At 46.0% G+C, this 24581-nt stretch overlaps 1 protein-coding gene across 1 annotated transcript in view; it reads left to right on the top strand.

Annotated features, from left to right (window-relative positions):
* FANCI (FA complementation group I) overlaps positions 1-24581 on the top strand; it is a 765095-nt gene that overhangs the window by 459029 nt on the left and 281485 nt on the right. Inside the window, exons 26-27 of the mRNA XM_078683200.1 lie at positions 13356-13429; positions 19589-19705. Coding sequence (XP_078539326.1) covers positions 13356-13429; positions 19589-19705 — 191 coding nt within the window. The remainder of the gene's footprint in view (positions 1-13355; positions 13430-19588; positions 19706-24581) is intronic.

Raw genomic sequence — 24581 nt, 5'->3', positions numbered from 1 at the left:
TGACTCCATTGAATGGAACAAAGTGAGCAGGCGGTAGACGCATCATTGACCCTTCTTGAGTGAACATTCGAACTTGATATGAGCTCAAATTCCGCCCGGTCTCTACATACTACTCGGGGCCATCATTCTCAAGAAATCATGCACGTAATTGGGTGGCTGGAAGGTCTTGGGAACGTGGTTTTTAATTGGTTTTTAATTGGTTTTTAATTTGTCAATATACTGCCCGGCCCGGGCGCATGCTGCGACCCCTGACTGCTCCACCGTCCGCTGCCTGGACTGTCTATATACTGGGTAATTTTGTGCTCATCCTTACCTTCGCTGGCACACTTGATTGGCTTGAAGTGCACCCGGTCCCGTCCAACAACAAACTGGACATGTGACGGTGTAAGTCTATATGAATTAAAACTGCTATACCATCAAATAGGGCCGCTTTGATATTGAACGGTAATTCCTATGTCCATTGTTCCCTTTTCGACATGAATAAAGTTAGGGCTCTACTGAATTTGACTTCTTTCCTTAACTAAGATGGCCGCCACGTCACGTGATGGGCGGAGCCCCGCCCGGGGCACTTCCGCGTCCCAATCCAGGCTTGGATTGTGAGACGTCGGAAGCGCCGGAGGGACTCGGCTGCGGTATGTTGAAGCCGGGTGCGGTAACTTTCCGCCCCGGCCCACTTGCTCGCATTACTCACCGATACTGGTAGGCACGCCCGCTTTGGGCTTCCGCTCAGAGCAACGAACGTTTTTCTCTCTATCACTGCGTGAATGTGGAAGGTAAGCGGAATCCCCGCGCAGCTATGGGTGTAAGACACGCAAAAATGTCCAGGGTACACATTTCTATCTTATGTTACCTGTTTATCGAATTGATGACATCAGGAAGATCTTGGCATTTGATGAACCGTTTTATGCAAGTCGTTTCCGCGGGGTTACATATGGTACGCTGTAGATACTGCCAATGCTCCAGCAGGAGCTTGTAAATATCGAATGAAAATATGGACTTCATGATACATGATATTGGTTTAATGTTTTTCCATATAGGTGACTCACATTGAGGAGTCTCCAAGACGGATCCGTGATCCTTTGACACGTCGTCCGCTTGATGCTCGACGGTATACTTAGTATTTGCGAGCATAAGGTAACAGCCACTGGCTTGAGTGTGAGACATGCTTAGACCTCCATTGGCTCACCGTCTTACCACTGCTGTGTTCTGTCGTTTTAATGTATGTATGTGCACAGGTTTCCAAATGGAGGATTAAGAATAAGAGACCCAACCATCTGCCCTGATGAAATTGCCAATGACAAGGCAATGAAACATGTTGGTCCAATTACAACATCGAATGGTATCAATCTAACCTTTTTTTAAACAGTGCAGTTTGGCAGCACCAGAATAAAATTGATTCAGCCAGCCAAACCTCACTATTTTATATTTTATGTTTTGTTGGTGTTGGGTGTAGGTACTTGTGAAATCTTTTCTGAACACTTGTCTCTATCCTACTAGGTAGTGTATTTGTACACTCCCTTTCTGTCTCTCTTTTCTGTTTGGTGCACATCTTCTTGCACTTTTTCATCCTCCCTGCAAGGAAAGTAACCGATGATGAGAAGTGGGTAGACCGGCCATTCATAGACCGGGAACCCCCTCGGGTGTCACGTCCGTGAGGTACTTTCCTTGCTCTCACACATATTTTCTTTATGTGTTGTACTCTGTGCACAGTGTTGTTTGTATGTTTGAAGGCATGTCCGGACCTGTAAACGCAGCATTGGTCTGACCTGGCCGCTTGGTGAGCCAATAGGAGGTTTGGCCCCTTAAGTTACGGAGTCTGAGATCCACAACATGCAGGCTGAATAGGGCTTCTTGTTTGAGATTCGTTGAGTGGGGGACTGCCCTAGAATAGCCTTTTTTTCCCTCGTATCCCTTTTTGATTGAATGAAATCTTTTCTCCCAGGAGTTGAAACTGCCCCAGGACATTTCCTAGGCTCTATTATTTTGTATTGCTCTCCTCAAGCCAGCCTCGGTTACTTTTCATGGCTAGAGGAATTTGAAATCCATGCTCATAGATTTTAGTGATAAGTGACAGCAATTTCTCCGTAGAATATTCTCCATCCCATAAATGCCCTGATAAAAAGATGCTAGATTTCCAGTCCTGTCTTAGTTTAACTCAAATAATAAATTAACTTAACCGTATAACTGCCTTAACCTTTTCCATGCGTCGCGGCCCCTGGCCGTCCGACGTCACAGTGGGCATGTGCGGAGGACGGCCGGGGGCTGCCCGATCTGCGCACGCGTCAGATTCGGCCGCACCCCTGTGGACATTAAGCGAGTAAAATACAGCTCTTCTTGCCCACCATTAACTACATTGTTTTCCTAGCCTCCCTTTTACTGCCTTAATTCAAACACCATCTGGGTACTTTCCAAATCAAGGGGGTAGGTATGGACATGCATATTGCTATTTTGTCAGCCTACACAGATGAAATTGGAACACCTTTTCTGTGGAAGAGTTTGAAGAAGCGTTTCTTAAGAAAATAATACTCCTAACTTTATTTATTTATTTTTTAAAGTTTTTTATTGAAGAGAAACAAGAGAATATACAGAAATCGGGTGTCACACAACTAAAACAATACATCGAAAGGTGGGCAAATAATCAATGCGTTAAAAGCAATGTTACCGACGGATGCAATTGTGACAACGATACATAGTTAAAGGGGAAATACTAACAGCAATCCAACAAAACAGTAGTCCGCAAAGGTAGCCCACCCACGATACAGGATATGAAAGACCACGTTAGACACCCGACAAATAAGAAAATCGATACAGGATAATCGACCCGTCTCTTGTGAAAGAAGAAAGGAAGAAGAAAAAAAAGGCCATAGAACTAAACTAATATAAAATAATAAACCCCTCCCCATTCCCCCCACCCTACACCTCTGCAATGGCTACGGCCCATCCCCACTAGCAGCGTGCCTGTCGCCCCGGAACTGGTCCTAAAAGAAGGAAAGAAGAAAGTGGAGGAGGAAATAACAAACAGGGCCCCGGTCCCCTTGCCCCCCGCCGGCAGCAACCCACCCCATAAATCTCAGGATAAGAAAACGCAACAAGTAAATTCCAACAGGGGGGGAAGCGTATAAAAAACACCCCCCTCCCGCGCAATCATGAGGTACAGTCCCGTGTCAAATGAAGCCATTTTTCAAACCCATACGGTAAAAGTCAACCCTGGCCACTACGATTCTTCATGCAAGCCCAGTCCATTTGAACCGCCATCACAACAGGAAGATCAAGAAATAGGAAAGTTCCCAAATCGACACGGAAGGAGTGATAACAGGATAAACGTTTACAAAGTCCAAGAGTCAAACAAAGTTCACTGCCCACCAGCAATAAATCAGCCAAGCGTTTTGGGTCCATTTGAGAGAAAAGGGGCAGGTTATTAATCCAACTGTCCTTGGAAAACTCACGATGAAATATCGGACTAGTCACATCAATTCCAGGCGATATCGACGTAGGGCAAAACACACATCCGATAGTTTCGGGCTCGCTCGGTGTCATCTGGGGTTCACAAAGAATTACAAAGTCTGGCTTACACACAGGGTCCTCGGTAGCAATCGGAACTTGTCTCGCGGGGAAAGGATCTTGATCAACAACCAACAAAGGGTCTGAGTCCGGCCTCCGGCAGATGATATCAGCCGTTACAATCATCCTCTGGACAATGGCGGTGACCCGTACGTGGAGCTCCTCAGTGGCGGCCATGACAGTATGTAGCGACGGTGTACATTCAGCCCGTTCCATCGCCCTTCACTGAGCGACCGGGCAGGTCTCTGAACCCCAGAGGTCGACTACTCCGGGGCACCAGGCAAAGGCTATGTAGATGACAACTGTGGGCACCTCCAAAAGCACGATCTCAACACCGTCGCCGCCAGCGGGGAACCAAGCCCTTCGACCCCGGGAGCTCAACGGGGCCTACGGGCGGCGGATCCCCGACCAAAGCAGTCGATATGCTAAGCCGCCGCAGTTGCGAGATAAAGCTGCCACCGAACCACCATCCAAACCGGACAAGAAAAACGCCACTTCGGGAGACCGGAAGCCACCCACGTCCCGCAGCCGATGTTGTTCAACTCCAACCCGGCTGGGTTGGAACTCGAGGCCCTGGCTTCAACTCCGGGTTAGGCCGAGAATGGCGCACAGCGTATCTTCGTCATTTGAGCAGCTAGAAAGTCCGGGACCGCACCTTTGGAGTCAGGCGCACTTCAGCTGCATGGGAGTCCGGTGGGAATGCAGGATGAGAGTCAGGATTAATGAGCAACCGGCGGAGGTCGGCGGAGCCGGGAGCTTACGCGGCCATCTTGGTTGCTAGCGTAGCTCCTCCAATACTCCTAACTTTTAACAATGAAATACAAAAGGAAATCTCACAAATTACCAGCCAGATTCAAAGGACTTAGAGTTTCAGAATTAGATTCAAGACAATAGAAATAATACAACACTATTGATGAAGGTTTGAAACCTATTTGGTGAAGCAAACTGCCCGGATCTCCTCTAGACATAGCTGTTTGACTCTGCTAAAATCAGCCCAGAATGTCATTACCCCTTTAGTAACCTCCACCATAAACTCCTCATTTTTTTGAAGAGTCTGCCCTGGCCATCCACAAAAAGACTTTCCACTGTCCCATACTGAAAAATATAACATATTTGAAACCAGATAAACTGGCAAATTTCAGGCCAATTGAAAGTCTCCTTTTTATGGCCAAGTTCTTGGTGAAAGTATCCACAAGGTATGTACAAGAATTTGTTCTAAGTCAAAAAATATATTCCTACTATATGCCAACGATTTTGCATAAACACTAACTTCATGGTGCCCCGGTCCAAGTATGGCAGATGAGGTGGGAGATCCTTAAGAGTCCAAGGATCTGTCTTCCAGGATTCGATTCATCCTGGGGTTCACAGTTTCTTATTTATTGAAGATTAGGAAAGCCATAAACCCTGACAGTCCAAGGGCTGCTTTCGCTCTCTGATTTTAGATGTAGGTTCCAGCTTCAAGAGACTCCTTTGGAGTGATAGTTGGGCTGCATTTAAATACCCTTAACTAAATGAATAACAAATATCTAGTGTCAGGTCGAGAGATCCTCTGGACCAGTACCTTCCAAAGCCCACCTTCTAGCAGCTCTGACTCTGGTTGGGATTTCCGTAGAGTATCAGAGTGGTTAGACAAGGGGAAGGGAAATTAGGAAAGGTACTGCTGGGCTGGAGGTTGGCAAGAAAAGAGCTACACACAAGACTTCAACACTACAATACTGGACTCTTTCTGAAACACTGCCAGCAGAACACATCTATGGTACTGCTATTAACATGATCTATTGACCATTGCCATGAACATTTAGCAATGATAGTATTACACACCACTCTCATTGCTCAACAAGACTATTGACTAATACCAAAATATATCAAACAGGATGGAAATTTGAAAATTAATCACTCTACTTTTGTTACATCACACAAGATATTCTCTGCCTGGATAATAAAGTTCCACGTTTCTGAAAAGGGAGTAATAGCGTCCAGTATATACGAACTCTCAGTTCTCAAGTCCCGGGTTTACTTCATCCCTTTTAAACCGAACAAATCCTTTTTCCAAAATAACCAAGTATCCCAATGCCAGCTCTCTTGAAGGGGAGTGATAATGTCCTGACAGCAGAGTGAGAGATTCGATCTTAGCAGCGTAGAGCAAAGTTCTTAATAGGCGGTGTAATTGCTCAGCTGATTGATGTCCTGATTCTCCATTGGGAGTGTGCCCTCTCCAGCAAGACTCTCCACTCTATGTGGATTCACACACTTTGTCATCGTCCACGAAAGCTCTGTCAATAACACACAGTTTTTGACAAGTGTTCATTGTATTTAAAGTGGATTCTCCCAAGATGGCTGCCAAGAGCTTGCGAAACATCACAAGAGTTCGATGAGGGTTCCCATCTTTGACTAGTCTTTCAAATGGTGGCCATCTTTGACTGGCCATTAGGATGGCGGACATCCATGCCTAGTCATTCAAATAGCAGGTATCTTTGCCTAGTCATTTGGATGCTGTTCATCTTTGCCTAGTGTAAAACAAAGAACACTGTGGCAATAGCACCACCACCAGCAGCAGCCTCCTTGATGATGTATCTTCCCACATGGCCTACCAGGCAGTGCTTGCCACAGTGACTGCGAGCTGAAATAGAGACCTTTGTTGACATCTAGTATCTTGGACGTTATGATGAATGCCCCACAATCTCACCTTACTCCCATGTAGAAGAAGCCTTTCATAGGTACTGTTCTGTAAACAATACTTGTGAAAGCTTTTCCTCCTCGGACGATTGCTGATATTCAGAAGAAGATTCTGATGTGCCCAGCATGTGCGCATGACACGACCTACTGGTGCGCAGATCTTCTTACACTTGCTGGGACTGATGGCCTTGCACATGTTGTTGGTGCCTCACACGGGGTGGCAGATGAGAGCCCGTCAAAGGTGCCTATGAAAGCAATGACTCCAGCATCAGGGGACCCGTGGAGATCTTTGTGCCAGTCTCTCCAGATCTGGACTAGATTGTGTCCCTCCAAACTGTTGGTATGTTTTTCCATGAGTCACACAGCATTTTGCAGGCCGCTGTGGTCCAGTATGCCTCTTCACTGGGCTGGCACAGGCTCTTTGTGATTTGTAAAGAACATGTAAATGGAAATAGCAAGCCACAATAAGGACAAGGGTCGCCTTGGGGGGGGATCTGAAGATAGCAACCTTGCAGAGGAGCTTCCAGGGTGTATGTCTGGCATCACAAGGAGATGACCAGGACACCAAATAGTTGATGCTGCCCAAATAGAAAAAATAAGGCAAGAGACCATTCCGAACCATACCACTAGATGGGGTAATGACGCAGAGCTTGTGAATCTAAAACATTCTTCAAGTTGCAAAACTACTAAGTAAGTAATAGTTTTGCGTTATCATATTGGGTGTCCTTGACAGGACTGAGTGGGTGATCAGGTATTTGTCCCATAAAGCACAGGGCATTTACCAAATACCCCATTTAATTTTTGAATATCACGACCTTTGTATCAAGACCTACTGCACCCTGGTCAAGAAAAACTCTCCAAAGGGTATGTATGCCCACTGTACTAGACCATTGGTCGCTTCCATAGCACTAACCATAGGAGTTCCATAGCAGACATCTGCTGAGTGGAGATATGGCAATTCTTGCATGCATTTGCTAAACCTTACTGCCTCCCTGCACAAGCATGGAGGGACAGATGCTTTGCTAGGTCTGTGGTGCATGACATCCTTTGTTAACCAGCACAAGTCTTTTCCACCGCCTGGAGTGTATTGCTTTGGGACTTGCTTGTAATGTAATGAATCTGCAGGAAGATGTAGCCATCAGAAGAACAGTTTACTTAAATCTGGTAACAATAGTTCTGATGGTAAATAATCTTCCCACAGATTCCTCACCACCATCTCTACTCCCTTGTCAGTTAGTTCCATGTTTAATACGGTCCCAAAATACGTAAAACCGTTGTGCTGTATTATCGCTGTAATCGATGTTCTCTGTTTCTCTTTCACATCTCTATGAGTTGCAAAAAAAGCACATGGAACTGATGCCAGCAGAGTGGGTATGCCCTTAATACTCTGAATCTTCAGAAACCAAGGTGGTTGGATTTGCAACTGAAGCCATATTCGCGCCACCTGATGACTTTGGGTAGCTGTTGCTGGAGAATTGTTTTTCTGATCCAGGCTTGTGCTAGGAGTATATTCATAAGGTGAGGAATCTGCAGGAGGATTATATAGCCACCAGTGGTGTGCACCACAAATCCAGTGACAGTAAGATTAATTAACTGCTTACGTTCTTATTCCCTTCTTTCTATAATGTGGATTGATAAGGTACTTGTAAGTGTGTGATAGCACAAAGGCTTCTTGACCAACCCGATAAGATTACACAATGAGGGAGGGATAGAGGGCTAAATAGTTGCTTCTTTAATGTCTTTTTTGATATGCTTGTTGATTGGAGATCTGACATAGAGTGGAAGAGGCCAAAGTGTAGGGAATGCCTCCGCACCACACCTGATCAAGAGACCTGTCAGAGTGCATGAGTGTCACACCCCAGATGTGATATGATTGTATGCAACATGCTCATCTTCCTCACTGTACCATAAAAAGAATTATGCACAAGATGCAACACTTTAGGTAGTATATGCTGGGGAATTGAGAGGTAACATGTTGATACTTCTGAACTAAAAGAATAGTGAGGTTCTGGATGTGCTGCAGTTCACACCTTGATAAGTGTTCTCATTATCCAACTGTGACCTAATGCAGTTTCCAGATAGAGACACTTGCAGCTCCACCAGAAAAAAAAAGGTACCGTCCAAAATAAATGCAGATGGTAAAAAAACAAGGTAATGGTCAAATTGATCTGCTCCAGAAGAGTGAGGTCCTTAGCTCAAGTCTAGTGCTAAGTCTAAATGAAGAGATAAAATGTCAAGAGATGTACGTGTCAAATTAGGGGCGGATTGATCTACCAACTCAGAGTGAAATTTATCACAAAAAGTCATGTTTTATAGTGTCTGATGTATCTTTGTATGGGCTGTGTACGTGCAAGAAGTACAGGAGCCATTCAGATTGACTTATACAAAGCATTCTCTCCTTGAGGTAGGGGATCTCCAATGTATCTGTATTTTGGCCTTCCTTTAGGAAAGGAGTTAGGAGGGTCCCCGTTTTTAGGTCTCGCCTGCCAATGCGCTTGCGCACTGCTGGCGGGAATAATAGTAAATGGAAAAGAAAAGTCTACCGAAACGGCTGCAGATCCCATACAGTTCATGTGAGATAGGCACGTGCACGCCAGTTAAATCACACACCACCATTTGTCTGTGCCTCGCATCAGACGTCAAAGGCTGCCGCTTCCCCGTACACATCGCGCACCACCTTTTGTCTGTGCCTTGGCATCAGACTTCAAAGGCTGCCGCTCCCCCGCACCCCCTCCCGCCACAGCAATGCCGAGAGCTTATTTCATATTGTGGGCGTGTTCCGCATTTTGGTCTCTGATCTGTCTTTTTCAGGACACGCGCCGCTTACATCACGTTCTAAAACTGCGCTGCCTTCCCTTCCACCTTGTCCCCAACCCCCTTTCTAGTTTATCCTTCACCATCTATCTTCCCCTGGGGTGCCCTCCCTCCACCACCAGTTTGTCATTCATTGTAATATTGCTAGCTGCCAGTGTGTTAAAGTAACCATGTTGTTCCTGCTTACATGCTTTACTTAATCTTGTTGTTTTAATTGATGCTTTTTGCCGCTGCACACTGCCATGTCAGCCCACAGCAGGAGGCGCATGCCCTGTTTTCTTTATTAAACATGGTCCCACGCAATTATTATTTTTTTTACAACTCTCATGCCTGGCTGCCCTTCTCATCTCCGCTCTGACCCCAAAGCTGGTTGTCCGCAACAGGGACTCAGGCCCTGCCTGCCCTCTCTTCCCTATCCTGTGTCATTTCTCCGGATCACCATGGGCTGCATTAGGCTACAACCCACCCCCACTCACTCCAACTCCACCCTCCACCCTCCAACTCCACCCTCCAACTCCACCCTCCAACTCCACCCTCCACCCTCACCCTCCAACTCCACCCTCTACCCTCCAGCTCCACCCTCCAGCTCCACCCTCCAACTCAAACTCCACACTCCAACTACCCCTCCAACTACCCCTCCAACTCCACCCTCCAACTCCACCCTCCAACTCCACCCTCCAACTCCACCCTCCAACTCCACCCTCCAACTCCAACTCCACCCTCCAACTCCAACTCCACCCTCCAACTCCACCCTCCAACTCCACACTCCAACTCCACCCTCCAACTCCACCCTCCAACTCCACCCTCCAACTCCACCCTCCAACTCCAACTCCACCCTCCAACTCCACCCTCCAACTCCACCCTCCAACTCCACCCTCCAACCCCACACTCCAACTCCACCCTCCAACTCCACCCACCAACTCCACCCACCAACTCCACCCACCAACTCCACCCACCAACTCCACCCTCCAAGTCCACCCTCCAAATCTACCCTCCAAGTCCACCCTCCAAGTCCACGCTCCAACTCCACCCACCAAGTCCACCCTCCAACTCCACCCTCCACCTGCAACTCCACCCTCCACCTCCACCCTCCAGCTCCACCCTCCAACCTCCAACTCCACCCTCCAACTCCACCCTCCAACTCCACCCTCCAACTCCACCCTCCAACTGCAACTCCACCCTCCACCCCCACCCTCCAACTCCACCCTCCAACTCCACCCTCCAACTCCACCCTCCAAGTCCACCCTCCAAGTCCACCCTCCAAGTCCACCCACTCCACCCTCCACCCGCCCCCTCCAACTGCCCCCTCCAACTGCCCCCGCCAACTCCACCCTCCAACTGCCCCCTCCAACTGCAACTCCACCCACCAACTCCCCCTCCAACACCACCCTCCAACTCCACCCTCTAACACCACCCTCCAACTCCACCCTCCAACTCCACCCTCCAACTCTACCCTCCAACTCTACCTCCAACTCCAACTCCTCCCTCCAACTCCGCCCTCCAACTGCAACTCCTCCCTCCAACTGCAACTCCTCCCTCCAACTGCAACTCCCCCCTCCAACTCCCCCCTCCAACTCCCCCCTCCAACTCCCCCCTCCAACTCCCCCCTCCAACTCCTCCCTCCAACGCCCCCTCCAACTCCCCCTCCACCCACCAACTCCAACTCCAACACCACCCTCTAACACCACCCTCTAACACCACCCTCTAACACCACCCTCTAACACCACCCTCTAACACCACCCTCTAACACCACCCTCTAACACCACCCTCTAACACCACCCTCTAACACCACCCTCCAACTCCACCCTCCAACTCCACCCTCCAACTCCACCCTCCAACTCCACCCTCCACCTCCACCCCCACCCTCCAACTCCACCCTCCACCTCCCCCTCCAACACCACCCTCTACCCTCCAACTCCACCCTCCAACTGCAACCCCACCCTCCACCCTCCAACTCCACCCTCCAACTCCACCCTCCAACTCCACCCTCCAACTCCACCCTCCAACTCCAACTCCACCCTCCAACTCCACCCTCCAACTGCAACTCCACCCACCAACTCCACCCGCCCCCTCCAACTGCCCCCTCCAACTGCCCCGTCAACTGCCCCCTCCGACTCCACCCTCTGACTCCACCCTCTGACTCCACCCTCCAACTCTACCCTCCAACTGCAACTCCACCCACCAACTCCAACTGCCCCCTCCAACTGCCCCCTCCAACTCCTCCCTCCAACTGCAACTCCACCCTCCAACTCCACCCTCCAACTCCAAATCCACCCTCCAACTCCACCCTTCAACTCCACCCTCCATCACTCAGGGGCACCACCACATCACTCGCGGACACCGCCACATCACTCGCGGACACCGCCACATCATTCGGGGACACCGCCACATCATTCGGGGACACCACCACATCACTCGGGGACACCACCACATCACTCGGGGACACCACCACATCACTCAGGGGCACCACCACATCACTCAGGGGCACCACCACATCACTCAGGGCACCACCACATCACTCATGGGCACCACCACATCACTCATGGGCACCACCACATCACTCGGGGGCACCACCGCATCATTCGGGGGCACCACCACATCACTCAGCCCAACCACATCATCACTCAGCACCACAACAGCACAGTCCTTACTTGCTACCAACAAGCATTGCCATAGCATATAGGACTCACATTAGGAAAGTGTAAACTACTGGCTTTGTGAATAACAATGCTATTAATTGATATATTTTCAAAGCCAACACATATTAAAAAAAATGTGTCATTTACAATACCAATAGCTTACACTTTCCTAATGCGAGACCTATTGCATTGCAAATGCTTGTTTAAAGAGGCGATTAGTCTCTGCGAGAAAAGTAAGTTAAGGTCAGTGGAGTCCGCTATTGACTTACAGGCTATATTAGTGTACACCATAACAGCAGAACATTTATACTTGCTGAGAGCCACTGGCTAGCAGAGAGGAGGATTGGCCAAGCGGTTGTAAGTGTCTGTTGAGTCAAATGGAGAGATGCCTGTGACCTTGATAAAACCAGGAGGGGCAAAATTAGTGTGGAAGGGTTTGATCCTGTGCAACGTTGAGTTTTCATTTTAAGTGAGCTCGAAATGGCCCAAATTAGATAACACAAAGGACATTAAAAACTCTTAAGACAAAGGAAACTGTTGGATGTTGACTAAGTGAGAGAATGGGAATGAGTGACAGACGGATCACTGAAAGAATATCGACGGACAGAATATCGACCATCAAAAATATCGTTGAGAAAATATCGACAGTCAAAATATCAAGTTTCTATCTACAAACAGGTAAGTACAAAAATATCGAGTTAAAAATATCGTTTACAAAAATATAGTTGTAAAAAATATCGTATTTACTAAAAACAGTGTTAAATTAAATTAATATTAATAATTAATTACTAAAATATACTTAAAATTACTTAAATTAACTTATAATAATTAAATAATTAATGAAAGTTAAATAAATATTTTTTTATTTCATATTTATTAAACATATATATATAGTAATAAAATATAATAAAATAATACCCCAAAACTGACCCTGAACCCTAAAAATACCCCTTCACTCAAAAACTGAAAACTGACCCTGAACCCTAAAACTACCCCTTTACCCAAAAACTGAAAACTGACCCTGAACCCTAAAAATACCCCTTTACCCAAAAACTGAAAACTGACCCTGAACCCTAAAAATACCCCTTTGCCCAAAAACTGAAAACTGACCCTGAACCCTAAAAATACCCCTTTACCCAAAAACCCAAAACTGACCCTGAACGCTAAAAATACCCCTTTACCCAAAAACCCAAAACTGACCCTGAACCCTAAAAATACCCCTTTACCCAAAAACCCAAAACTGACCCTGAACCCTAAAAATACCCCTTTACCCAAAAACCCAAAACTGACCCTGAACCCTAAAAATAAAAACGATATTACTTCACTTACCTTAAAAACGATATTACTTCACTTACCTTAAAAACGATATTTTGGCTGTCGATATTCTGTCCTGTCGATATTTTCTCCAAACGATATTTTGGAGTCGATATTATGTCCAAACGATATTTTGGAGTCGATATTATGTCTGTGTACCGTGACAGACAAAGGAGAAAGGCCGAATCACTAGCAACCAAAGGTGGATGATTCTATTTGTGATGTTCACAGTGAGCATAGAAAACTCTTCGGTTTAACTTATCTGGCGGATTTCTGTTTCTGCTGCTTTTAAATGTTGCAGGTTTGACTTATCTGGCGGATTTCTGTTTCTGCTGCTTTTAAATGTTGCAGGTAACGAAGGCGAGGAAGAGGAGCAAAATATAAACGTCACAGAGAAAGCAGCTTTCCAAGTCAGACAGTTTCAGGTAAATACCAGAATAAAAATAATTTTGACCCTGGATGTCAATTTAGGAGTCTAATAATAAATATATGTCTTCTCTGAATAACTAATTGGATACGGTTTGGTTCTAGAAACGAGTTTATGTATGAGTACAAATCGAGAAAACCATTAAAACTAATATATTATAATTTTTTGACTAGCATTTATGTAAGAGATAGCAGATTGTTATATCCTCCTACAAGGTGCCTCTAAAATCTGATCATCTTAGAGCTCACACTCGCAGGTCATTAGCACTTTCCATGTTGTCATTGACTGTAAATGCAAATGAGTATAGATGTGTGTTGAAAGCACCCATACTTTTGTACATAGAAAGTTGCTTATATACTGAAAAGGAATTCGGACATAGACATCTTCCCACAAAGTATGTGCTCTTGAATCATCTCCAAGTCTCAGACTGGATGCAGAACATGTTCCAAAGCTCCCCAGCTGCAGCAGATGACTCAGCTTGTTTCCACTCCATTCTCCCGTCATGATGCTTGCTTGCGTTTTGGGTGACATAAGTTGCCACCTCCATAACCTCATCATTTCTTTTTTTACTGCACTCTTAAGATGCCGATATAGAGGTCACTCACAAATTTTCTTAAGATATTTAGGCTTCAAGCCATTGTGTGCACGAAGGAAACAGAAGGCCATGGTTGTCTTCAGTGCAGGTTCTTGAAAAGAAATGTCCAGAGTTCCTGTTTTTCCCCCAGATCTGGCACAGGTAGCTGCCCACGCAGCAGCCAGACTTGCATTTTTAGTCCGTTTCCTCATCATCTTATGTGCCACTGACACCCATGTGACTTTGGAACCTTTGAGCATGTACTCTCCAGTAACACCAGTGCTGATCCACCACTTCAGGTGCTGTTTTTGTCCAAATGACATGCCGATTTCAGTACCTCTGACACTGCACCCGTGCCCCCACTGGCTCACAACCTAAAACATCTTCTGGCCACAGAGCAGATCTTTCCAAGGCTAGAGAACAGGTTCAGGTATCTTTTAACAATGCCTTTGTCACTGAGCACCTACACAGAACTTAGAAGCTGATGAGACTAGAAACCTTATTTATTTCAACGCAGATGCTTTTCAGATGTCGTTCTTGGTTCACCAGTTGAGTGTGATAAATGAGGCTGATAATTTGTTGTGTCCACATTGCACTGATGATTGTCCTTAATTGGACTTGCAAAACGCCAGTGGCTTAGGCTTTTTATCTGATATTGATTCTGGTTGACCTTCTGACCCGTGTACCGAGAAGATGGTCTCATTAAGGTCTATTCATAAGAAAGTGCCTGAGATGCTGGAATTCCTGCTTACTGTTGAAGAGACAAAGTCAAATGTGTTTACCTGAATTCTTGAACCCACTTTGGGTGCAGAACCTTGGCTAGTGTTTACTAAGGCCCTCATGCACCCTGTTTTGGCAACTTGGGAAAAAATATTTTTCGTCCTGTTGTTTTATTGTCAAGTGGCCAGACACCATTGCCTTGCCACAGGCAATCCGAGTTTTTTTTCAGCCCATCTGTCTCCGAAAATGGTTGTGGTGTGTGCTTCCTCCTCATCAGGGGTGCCCCACCACGTTGCACACAGGGCCGCAAAAGCCACCCAGCCTCTCCGCGGCCGGGGACGTGGGACCCATCTTTGTTGGTCTGTGGTCCAGGAGCAGAGGGCGGGTCAGTCCACCAATGCTCCCCCCCGCAGCTGCCTCCAAACCTTCTTAGTCCGACCTTTCAGGGCCACTAGTTGCCAGTGGGCAGCAGGATCTGCCATCAACTCCCCCGCTGGCATAACATCACGTCTAACAGGTGGGTTTTGCAGATAGTCCAAAGGGGCTACTCCCTCCCAGACTACCCCTCCCTCCATGCCCCCAACACTTAATCGCATGTCAAAAAATCACTTGGCCCTTCTCTGTCAGGAAGTTACAGCTCTCTTGGCCAAGGGAGCTATCAAGCGACTACCTGTGCCAGAAATAGGTCGTATTTGTTATTCCCACTATTTCCTAGTACCCAAGAAGGACTTAGGCCTGCGTCCTATCTTGGATCTCAGGGATGTCAACCGCTTCCTCCGGAAGGAGAAGTTCAATATGTTGACATTAGCTCAGGTCCTGTCTGCCCTCTGCCCTGGAGACTGGATGGTTGCGTTGGACTTGCAGGACGCTCATTTCCATATCCCTGTCCTACCAGCCCACAGGCATTGCCTACGGTTCATAGTAGGCCAAGAGCATTTTCAGTTTACTGTACTTCCCTTTGGCCTTATCAGCGCCCCTCGGGTGTTCACGAAAGTAATGGCGGTAGCTGTTGAAGGCGAGCTCGACCCAGGCTGTCGTCTTCCACCTCCATATTACGGCGGACCTCTTGCACTCGCTGGGGTTCACTATCAACCTGCCGATTCCCTCTCAGAAGCTCCTTTTCATCAGAGCAGTTCTGGATAAAGCACCGTTTCGGGTTTAGCCTCTGGGATATTCGGGCTATGATACCGATGGTTCAGCCTCTACCCCGGATTTCGGTGAGAATGACCCTGAGGCTGCTGGGCCTCATCGCCTCCTGCTGGTGGATAATGCCAGGTGGCATATACAGGCTCTGCAGTGGGACCTGAAGTTCCATTGGGCGCAGCATAAGGGGAATCTTTCTGATTGCGTCCAGATCTCGGAGGGCACTGCACACCAATTTTGGTGGTGGCTAACGGACCAGGATTGGGTCAACAGCAGATCCCTTTCCCTTAACCAACCAGAGTTCACAGTGGTGTAAGATGCGTCTCTCCTGGGATGGGGCGGCCATATGGGAGAAGTGGAGATCAGAGGCCTCTGGCAGAGTCTGGGCTCCACATCACCTTTCTGGAGCTCCGGGCGAATCGTCTGGCACTGAAGGCATTCCTTTCTTCTGTCAAGGAAGTGTATTGCAGGTGTTCACGGGCAACACCACCGCCATGTGGTACTGCTACAAACAGGGCGGGTGGGGTCGTGGACCCTATGTCAAGAGGCTTTTTGCTTTTGGACGTGGCTGGAATATCAGGGCATGTCCCTGGTGGTTCAACCCCCGGGCAGGTTGTCTGAACGCCAGGGTGAATGAACTCAGCCGCTGATGTATGGTGGATCACGAATGGCGTGTTAACTCGGAGGTGGTGTAAGGTCTCTTTCAGCAGTGGGGAGAGCCTTGGTTAGATCTGATCGCCACCGAAGACAACGCGCAATGTCAGCAGTTCTGAGCGGTGGAATTTCCACGGCGGCACTCTCTCAATGACGCTTTTCATCGCAAGTGGCACTGTGGTCTTCTATACACCTTTCTCCCTATGCCACTTCTGCCCAGAGTGCTGAAGAAAATCTAGCATGACCGGGCCCAAGTCATTCTCCTGGCTCCGGACTGGGCATGAAGAGTCTGGTATCCCGAGCTCTTGAACATGGCCATCGATCCTCTGACCAGACTGCCTCTTCGGGAGGATCTTCTGTAGCAGCAGCAGGGGAGGGTCCACCACCCGAACCTGTCCAGCCTCCACCTCCTTGCGTGGAGATTGAGCGGTAACAGCTTTCGACCTCACTCCCGAAGTCTGTAATGCCATCTTGGCAGCCAGGCGTCCCTCCACTAAAACAGTATACGCTGGTAGATGGAATAAATTTGTGGCATGGTGCGCAGCAAAGGTTGTGGATCCTCTTTCTGCTCCTCTTTCTGAAGTTCTCCTGTTCATACTTTCTTTAGCCCAGCAGGGCTCTGCTCTGGGCACCCTTAAAGGCTATCTGTCGGCCATTTCAGACTTTCTTCGCCTTCCTGATCAGCCTTCTCTTTTCAAGTCCCCTATTGTAAATAGATTTCTTAAGGACATTACTCACCTCTTTCCTCCTTTAACTTTCGTAATGCCCCCGTGGGACTTGAATCTGGTCTTCACTTACCTTATGGGTGCTCCTTTTGAGCCACTACATATTATCCTCTCAGGCTCTTGACTTTAAAGATGGCATTTCTTGTTTCCATCACCTCTGCAAGCAGTGTGAGTGAGCTGCAGGCTCTGTCTTCGAAACCTCCTTTCCATGCTGTCCAAGGTTGTTCTTTGAACTAGGTCTTCTTTTTTTCCAAAAGTAGTTAACTCTTTCCACAAAGGACAGGCCATCCCTTTGCCCACCTTCTTCCCGCCCGCATCCTTCCAATGAGGAGGAAAGACTCTACTGTCTGGATCCAAAACATGTGTTATCATTTTATTTGGATCTCCCAAAACAATTCCGGGTGGACGATCAGCTCTTTGTTGGCTATGTGGGCACCAAGAAAGGTCGAGTCGTGCAAAAACAAACTATCTCTCAATGGGTCATTCTATGCATTAAAATTTCTTATTCCTTCAGGAAAAAGGAACCTCCAGTAGGGTTGTGCACCCATTCCACCAGGGAGACAGCAGCCACTACTGCTTTGGTACGTGGAGTCCCCCTCAGTGACATCTGCCAGTCAGCAACTTGGGCATCACTACACACGTTCACTAAACTGTACAGCCTGGATAGTCAAGTCCAGAGAGAGGGCTTCTTTAGCCGTTCAGCTCTCCAGGACTTTCTGGTGTGAACTTAGTTAGCAGACCCACCTCCGGGGTTGGTATTGCTGGGGTATCTATTCTAAGGTAAGGAATCTATAATGAATAGGCTCTTTCAGATGAACAAGTTACTTACCTTCGGTACCGAAATATCTGTTAGAGCATATATTAGTTATAGAATCCTTACCATCCCACCCATCCTTCCTGTTCTGCGAACTGACTTCTAGAGTAAGGGACTCCCTTTCAGGTCCCTAGTTTTGTGCACCAGTGGTATGTGTCTTGCATGGCTCTGCGCTTCTGGTGTGGAATGTTGTGTACAAGAACTGACGTCAGCGCGCAGGGGCAGCGTCTAAGTAGATACCGCAATGTCATCCCGGCGAATCATGACGCCGACCACGGAGTCAACCAACGGCACCTACCGACGCGCAGGGTTCTGCTGAGAAAAAATTCTCCGGATCCAGTCTGATGCCTAGGGATAATTCTATGGTAAGGCATCTATAACTAGTTTATGTCTATTACAGATATATCGTTACCGAAGTAACTTGTTCTTCAGCCTCAGTCTTGGATCTCAGTGAGACTGTCTCTGAGGTTGCTGGGTCTAATGGTCTCCAGCTTTCTACTTGTGAAACAGGCCAGCTGACACATGCAGGCTTTGCAGTGGGACATGAAGTCCCAGTGGCACAGCAACAGGGGATTCTATCCAAACTGGTGCAGATCTTGGGGGGAGACTACAAATGTTCTGCATAGGTGGTTGACAAGGTGCGACTGTATCAGTAGCAGTGTGTTTCCTCTCATTCATCAGGGGAAGGTTGGTACAGGTGTTAAAAAAGCTACACTCCAGCAATGTGGTGTTGCAACTAACAGCAGCATCCACAAAATGTGAGGCAATTATTTTCCCTTGTACGTTATCAGCACGATAAGAGTAGAACATTTCAGCAAGCCGCCTTCTGCTTCAGTCCAGAAATGCTTAATAGTGCTAGGCTTCCGAACTTCTTCAACACCTACCAATGATTCTACTCTGAGATAGCTTATCAGCATTATGGTATACTGAGTACTTTGTAATGCTCTCTCCACCATTCTGCCTATATCTTTGCATCTTCCTTTTAATTTATCATGTACTAATCATGTTCATCTCATTAATCTGTGTTTCAAGCCACACACTGTGCTGATATTCTCTTGCTGGCTGTTTATGCTCTCTTGTTGCTTACAGTAATCCATTACCATTGCTGCTAGCTTTATATACCCCTTAACAAGTAGATGAATTCACCTTTGTCAGCACCAGCCATTAATTCACTCATTTTGAGCTAAGGTGTCTTTACTATAGCAATGCACTCCAAATAGAGATTTTTTCAGGGAATAATAGGGAAGCTAAAACTAGTGGAGAGAAAGGGCAGCTTGAATGCTAGGCTGTCCCAGCAGCCTGGAGCGTGTAATTCCCTTGCTCTGTGAAGTAACTCGTCCTGATCAAGTTCAACACAGATTGTTTTTTTCCACTTTCTAATCACTTGCTTTAGGAAGTTTGTAAAATATATGTTTTTTTAAATTCATGATAACGTTCTTGTGTTTGTTAATCCAGAGACTAACAAATTCTTCCCTTGTTTCCTGATACTTTAATATGCAACTAATATTTATAATCTTACTCCTTTAGAGATCCCTTGTGAACCAACTCAGTAGTTCAGAAGATGATTTCAACAGCAAGGAAGCTCTTTTACTGATCAACATATTGTCTACGTTGTCACGGCTGCTAGAACCTTCATCGGCACAGGTAGAGTGTGTAACTTTGCTTTTAGCTTGGAGATAGAGTTCTCCAAAAATTACTAGGAATGAAGCATTCCAGGATGTGTAACTGCCCTTGTTATGTGAGCCCTATCTGATTCACTGTCTGCTTTATACTTCATCTGACTCATTTACTGAACTGTTACCTTCCTTTCCCTCAAATTGTAAAGCGCTCTGATATCCCTCGGGATCAAGTTCGCGCTATTTAGAACTTTATAAATAAATAAATAAATTGATAATGCAGTCTTCTGAAAAGAGTTGAAATTTGGGTAAAGCTGTAGGTAAATGTGGATTGAAGAAAAGTAAACTCACACTTACACTTACAGATGATTACCATTATTATACAGTGATAGCTTTTATTCTGCATTTGATATTCTTGTTGATCCAAAATTTTGACCTTGATATTCTAATATATAATGTTCAGTGGTGTAGTGTCAGTAAAAACCACTTGCAAGCGCCTAGTGTGGTTAATTGATAGAAATGTTGTTTTACAGGCAAGATTTATTCTAGCTTATCGTTAAAAATGAAACTGAAAATTTCTGTAATTAAAATGTGTTCTGTGATCCTGCACATGTACGGAAATATGTGGTTGTTTATGAATTCCAATTATATGTAAGTTACCTTACAATATTTCCTGTTCTTAAGGAAGCATTTACCAAAAAAATCTGCAATATCTGAAACATCAATATCTATTCCTCAGTTCCTCATAATAGGGGACGTTACTATAACATCATGAGTTGGGGATTACCGTTCTTTACAGCAGTACTTGGACGGGTAATTTTAGGTTTAGGTGGCTTTTCACCATACAAAAAAAATCCTTATAAGATACATTATATTTTGTTCAGAAATGATGCACAATTTAACACATTTTAAAATCTCGATCAGCAAAACTTACTGTGATTTGTAAAAGATGCTGAAAATCTAGACAAGTTCATATATCTATAATGCTTAATCTCATAAAATATATCACTCAGCTGTTTAAAATATGTATGAATATCACATTTGAAGGTGTGTTTTTATTTGGAGGAAAACTTTATTTTGTAATATAAATATGCATTTATTTGTGCAAAAAAATGCACCGTTCCTCCCTAAGCATATTTTTAATGCCTTACTTCAGAACAAATTCTCCAGTTTAAAGAAGACATGCTGTAATGACGATACTAGTAATAGCCATTTGCATCACACACACTGTGTGTGGAGTTGTTACTTGGTATAAAATAGCACATACATTATCTACATTTGCTGAAGAAAGTGAGTTAGCCTTCTGGGATTCATCCTCTGTCCTTCAGGTTACATGCTTTAAAGTCAAATTCAGGAGTTCCAGTGGGCGTTCGTTTTGGTAAGCGTGAGGGATTAGTTGAGGAAGAGAAATCAATGAAGAGGGGGAGAGTACATTCTAATGAACGACATAAAAGAGCATAGGAGGACCTGCTGCTGTGGGTAAGTCCTTGTACGTTTGTGTTGTTATACAGCGGACTTCTCAGTCATGGGTAAAAGCGAGGTAGAAGATAGTTTGGGGAGGGAAAGTGGAAGTGGAAAAAGAATAACCATAAAGAAAATAGCCAAACTCTTGGAAGGCACACAGTATTGAGAGGTAAGTAGGTTAAACACTTTAAGAAATGTAATGATTAGATCCCGCTGGTTGAAAGAAAGATTGAATAATAATGATATGGCTTCAGATCTACCCTAGCAATTTTTTGTCTACTATTGAGTTTCTAGTATGCTAATAATTTGCAAGGTAGAAATAGTGCGAGCAGAGAAGATGTCCAAAACAATGGACTCAAGGCAAACATTAGAAACGGTAGCAAGTATTATTCAACATTAAGCCACCAATCAACTGAATTGTCAAATAGGTGAGGGGACCACATCACTTCTAAGCAAGTCCAGAGTGTGGTTATCGTTGTTCTCCAAGAACTTCATGCCTACCTACCTTTCATATTACATCATTTTATCATGCAACAGTTTCACTTTCTTGACATTGCTGTATAAAGGAGAACTAGGATGTCTTTTAAAATATGCCCGATGTGATCATCGGCCGTAAACGGTACATGCCCCATGTCTACTACACTTGATTTTAGAGGTGAGTGAGCTGCCTTGTTTCAAACAAGGTATTAGCTGGTTACACTTCCAGAAAACGTACGCTGCTGGCCCATCCTCCACCAAAAGGAAGCTGGAATAAGAATGTCCTAAGTCCCTCTGTATTTAGGGCATTTAAACCATGCAAAAAGAAAAATTGATGGACCGAATTCACCATAGTACAGAGATCTGGACATAAATCCATCGTTTTTTGCTCCCCATGTCATTCCAGTTTAAACTCAGCCATATGTAAATCAGTCTTCACCCTGCTCCCTATGGAAACAGTCCAGCCTGAACTGCCAGACTAGGTCCTCCCTTGACTGGAAACAAGCATCCTATAACCAGTTTCGGGGTATCGCCCCATATCAATTCGGCTAGCTTGACTCCAGTGGCATGGAAAGCATAGGGCTCATGTCTCGACATACCCGTTCCGCTGGAGGTGACAAATGCAAAAAGAACAATTGATGGACAAAATACTGAACAATGTCAAACATTCACCCCAATACAGAGATCTTGGCCTGAATCCATCTTTTTTTGTTCCCCATGCCATTCCAGTTTAAACCCAGCCATAAGCAAATCAGTCTTGACCCACAATTCATTGTGGCCTAGATACCGCTGATTCCATCGCATGAGCTATTGACACCTATTGAGCCATTTGTGTCAACGCCTGGCTTGTGAATATGTTCTTCTTAACATCTGCCTTCGGAAGTATGAATTCAGAATGCTCAAGCTGACCCAGGTCTTGTCTGCCCTTGACCCTGAAGACTGGATGGTGGATCTGCTTGGCCCCTACTTCCTGCAGACCCATTCGCCTACAGTTTACAGTGGGACAGGAGCTTTTTCAGTTTGTGGTGCTCCCATTTGATCTCACCTGTGACCCTCATGTTTTCACAAAAGTGATTACCATGGTATCAGCACTCCTTTGGAGGTCAGGGGTTTCAGTCTTCACTTACCTTGATGACTGGTTGTTGAGGGAGGTTCTCCCCAGATAACGGCGAACCTCCTTTTGTCATTAGGATACACTATCAGTGTGCCTGACTCCTACTCAGATGATCTTCATTCTGGACACAGTTCATGCCTTTCCCCCCAGTAAGGAAACTCCAGGCAGGATATTCATGCTATGATTCTGATCTTTCCGCCTCTGTTCTGGAGTTCAAGGAGGTTGATTCTGAGGCTGCTCTGATTAATGGTCTCCTGCATCCTGTTGGTCAATCATTCCAGGTGGCATATGTGGGCTCTGCAGTGGGATCTGTATCAGTGGGCCCAATATCAAGGGGATCTCTCCGACCAAGTCCAGATTTTGGAGGAGACAACAAAAGACCTGCAGTGGTGGCCACTGGAATGTGTTTGGGTCAGTGGTGACTTCTCTCGCTTCCCAACTCCGAACTAATGGTGCATTACTCCTGGGTTGGCGGCGACCACCTGAGAGAAGAAGATATCAGAGGCCTCTGGTCTTCAGCGAAGTCCTGGTTCCATATGTACCTTCTGGAGAGGGGGGCCATCCGCTTGACGTGGTAAGCCTTCCTTCTCTCCATCAAGGAGAGCATGGTATAGGTGCTTGCAGACAACATGATCACCATGTGGTACTGCAACAAACAGGGCGGTGGGGTTACGGTCCCTTTGCTATCTGGAAATGGCTGGACCATCAAGGAATATTCCTGGTCGCGAACCATCTGACAGAACCTATAAATGCTAGGATAGTCAAATTCAGCTATCGCCGCCTAGTGGACCATGACAGTCCCACCCAGAGTTGCCACAAGATCTCTTCCACAAATGTGGGAGACACTTGGCTCCATCTATTCGCCGCTGCCAAGGATGTGCACCATCATCAGTTTTGCATGTTGGAATTTACAAGTCGTCTATCAATAGTAGATGTGTTCTGCCTAAGGTGGGACTCTTGTATGCCTTCTTGCCAATACCTCCCCTGCCCAGAGTTCTGAAGAAGATCAGGAGCAACCAGGCCCAAGTCATCATTGTAGGAGAATAGGGTCTGCAATCCTATGGTCACCCCAGATGTTTGCTTTTTGATTCACTGGTTTACGACTTTCCCTGGCTGTGGGCCTGCTAATCAGACCCACAGCCGCGCTGTTCTCTCTCTAAATTGACACACATGTATTTTAGGTGCATTTACCAATTGGTACTGGATCACTCTTATAAGTCCTTGTACGATGTACCATGGGTACCCAGGGCATAAGTGCACCCAAGGCCTACCAGGGGCTGCAGCATGTATTATGCCACCCCTGGCTGGCCATCTAAACAGACACAACTGGCTGGTAACACAGCTGGGGCAAGGTGGTGTAAATCACCCTTTGCTGTAGATATAGTATACCTATATCTAACCCCAAAATGGACACATAGATTCCTATAAGTCACTCCTATGGCAGGCCTTATCAATCCTGAAGGCAGAGTGCTTGGAATTATGTGAGATGGTGCTCTAGCATGAGCTGAGCCTGTCTGCAGCTTTCGGAACCATGTACTTATTTATTTATGTATTTATTTATTTTATTTATTTATTTATTTATTAGTAGGTTCTTATAGCTGTTCCATGATAACGCTATACCATATACTCTTAAGTGCATTATAATCCTCGCGGTTATTGCTAACTTTGGTATAGCATTATCAAAACATGTCGTGTAAGGTGTCATACGCTTTGGAATACTACCCCCTCGCCAGTTCTGGCGACGGGGGTAGCATTCCACCCTTCTAGAAGGATAAGACATGTATGTAACTGTAACCCCGGTAAAGTTAACCCGAGCCTTAGCATCACAAAATGGATGCTGCCACCACAG

Source organism: Lissotriton helveticus, chromosome 3_1 (genome assembly GCF_964261635.1).
Source record: "Lissotriton helveticus chromosome 3_1, aLisHel1.1, whole genome shotgun sequence".
Taxonomy (NCBI): Eukaryota; Metazoa; Chordata; class Amphibia; order Caudata; family Salamandridae; genus Lissotriton; species Lissotriton helveticus.
Note: the sequence above shows the minus strand (reverse complement) of the source record. Positions and strands in the feature narration are given on the sequence as shown.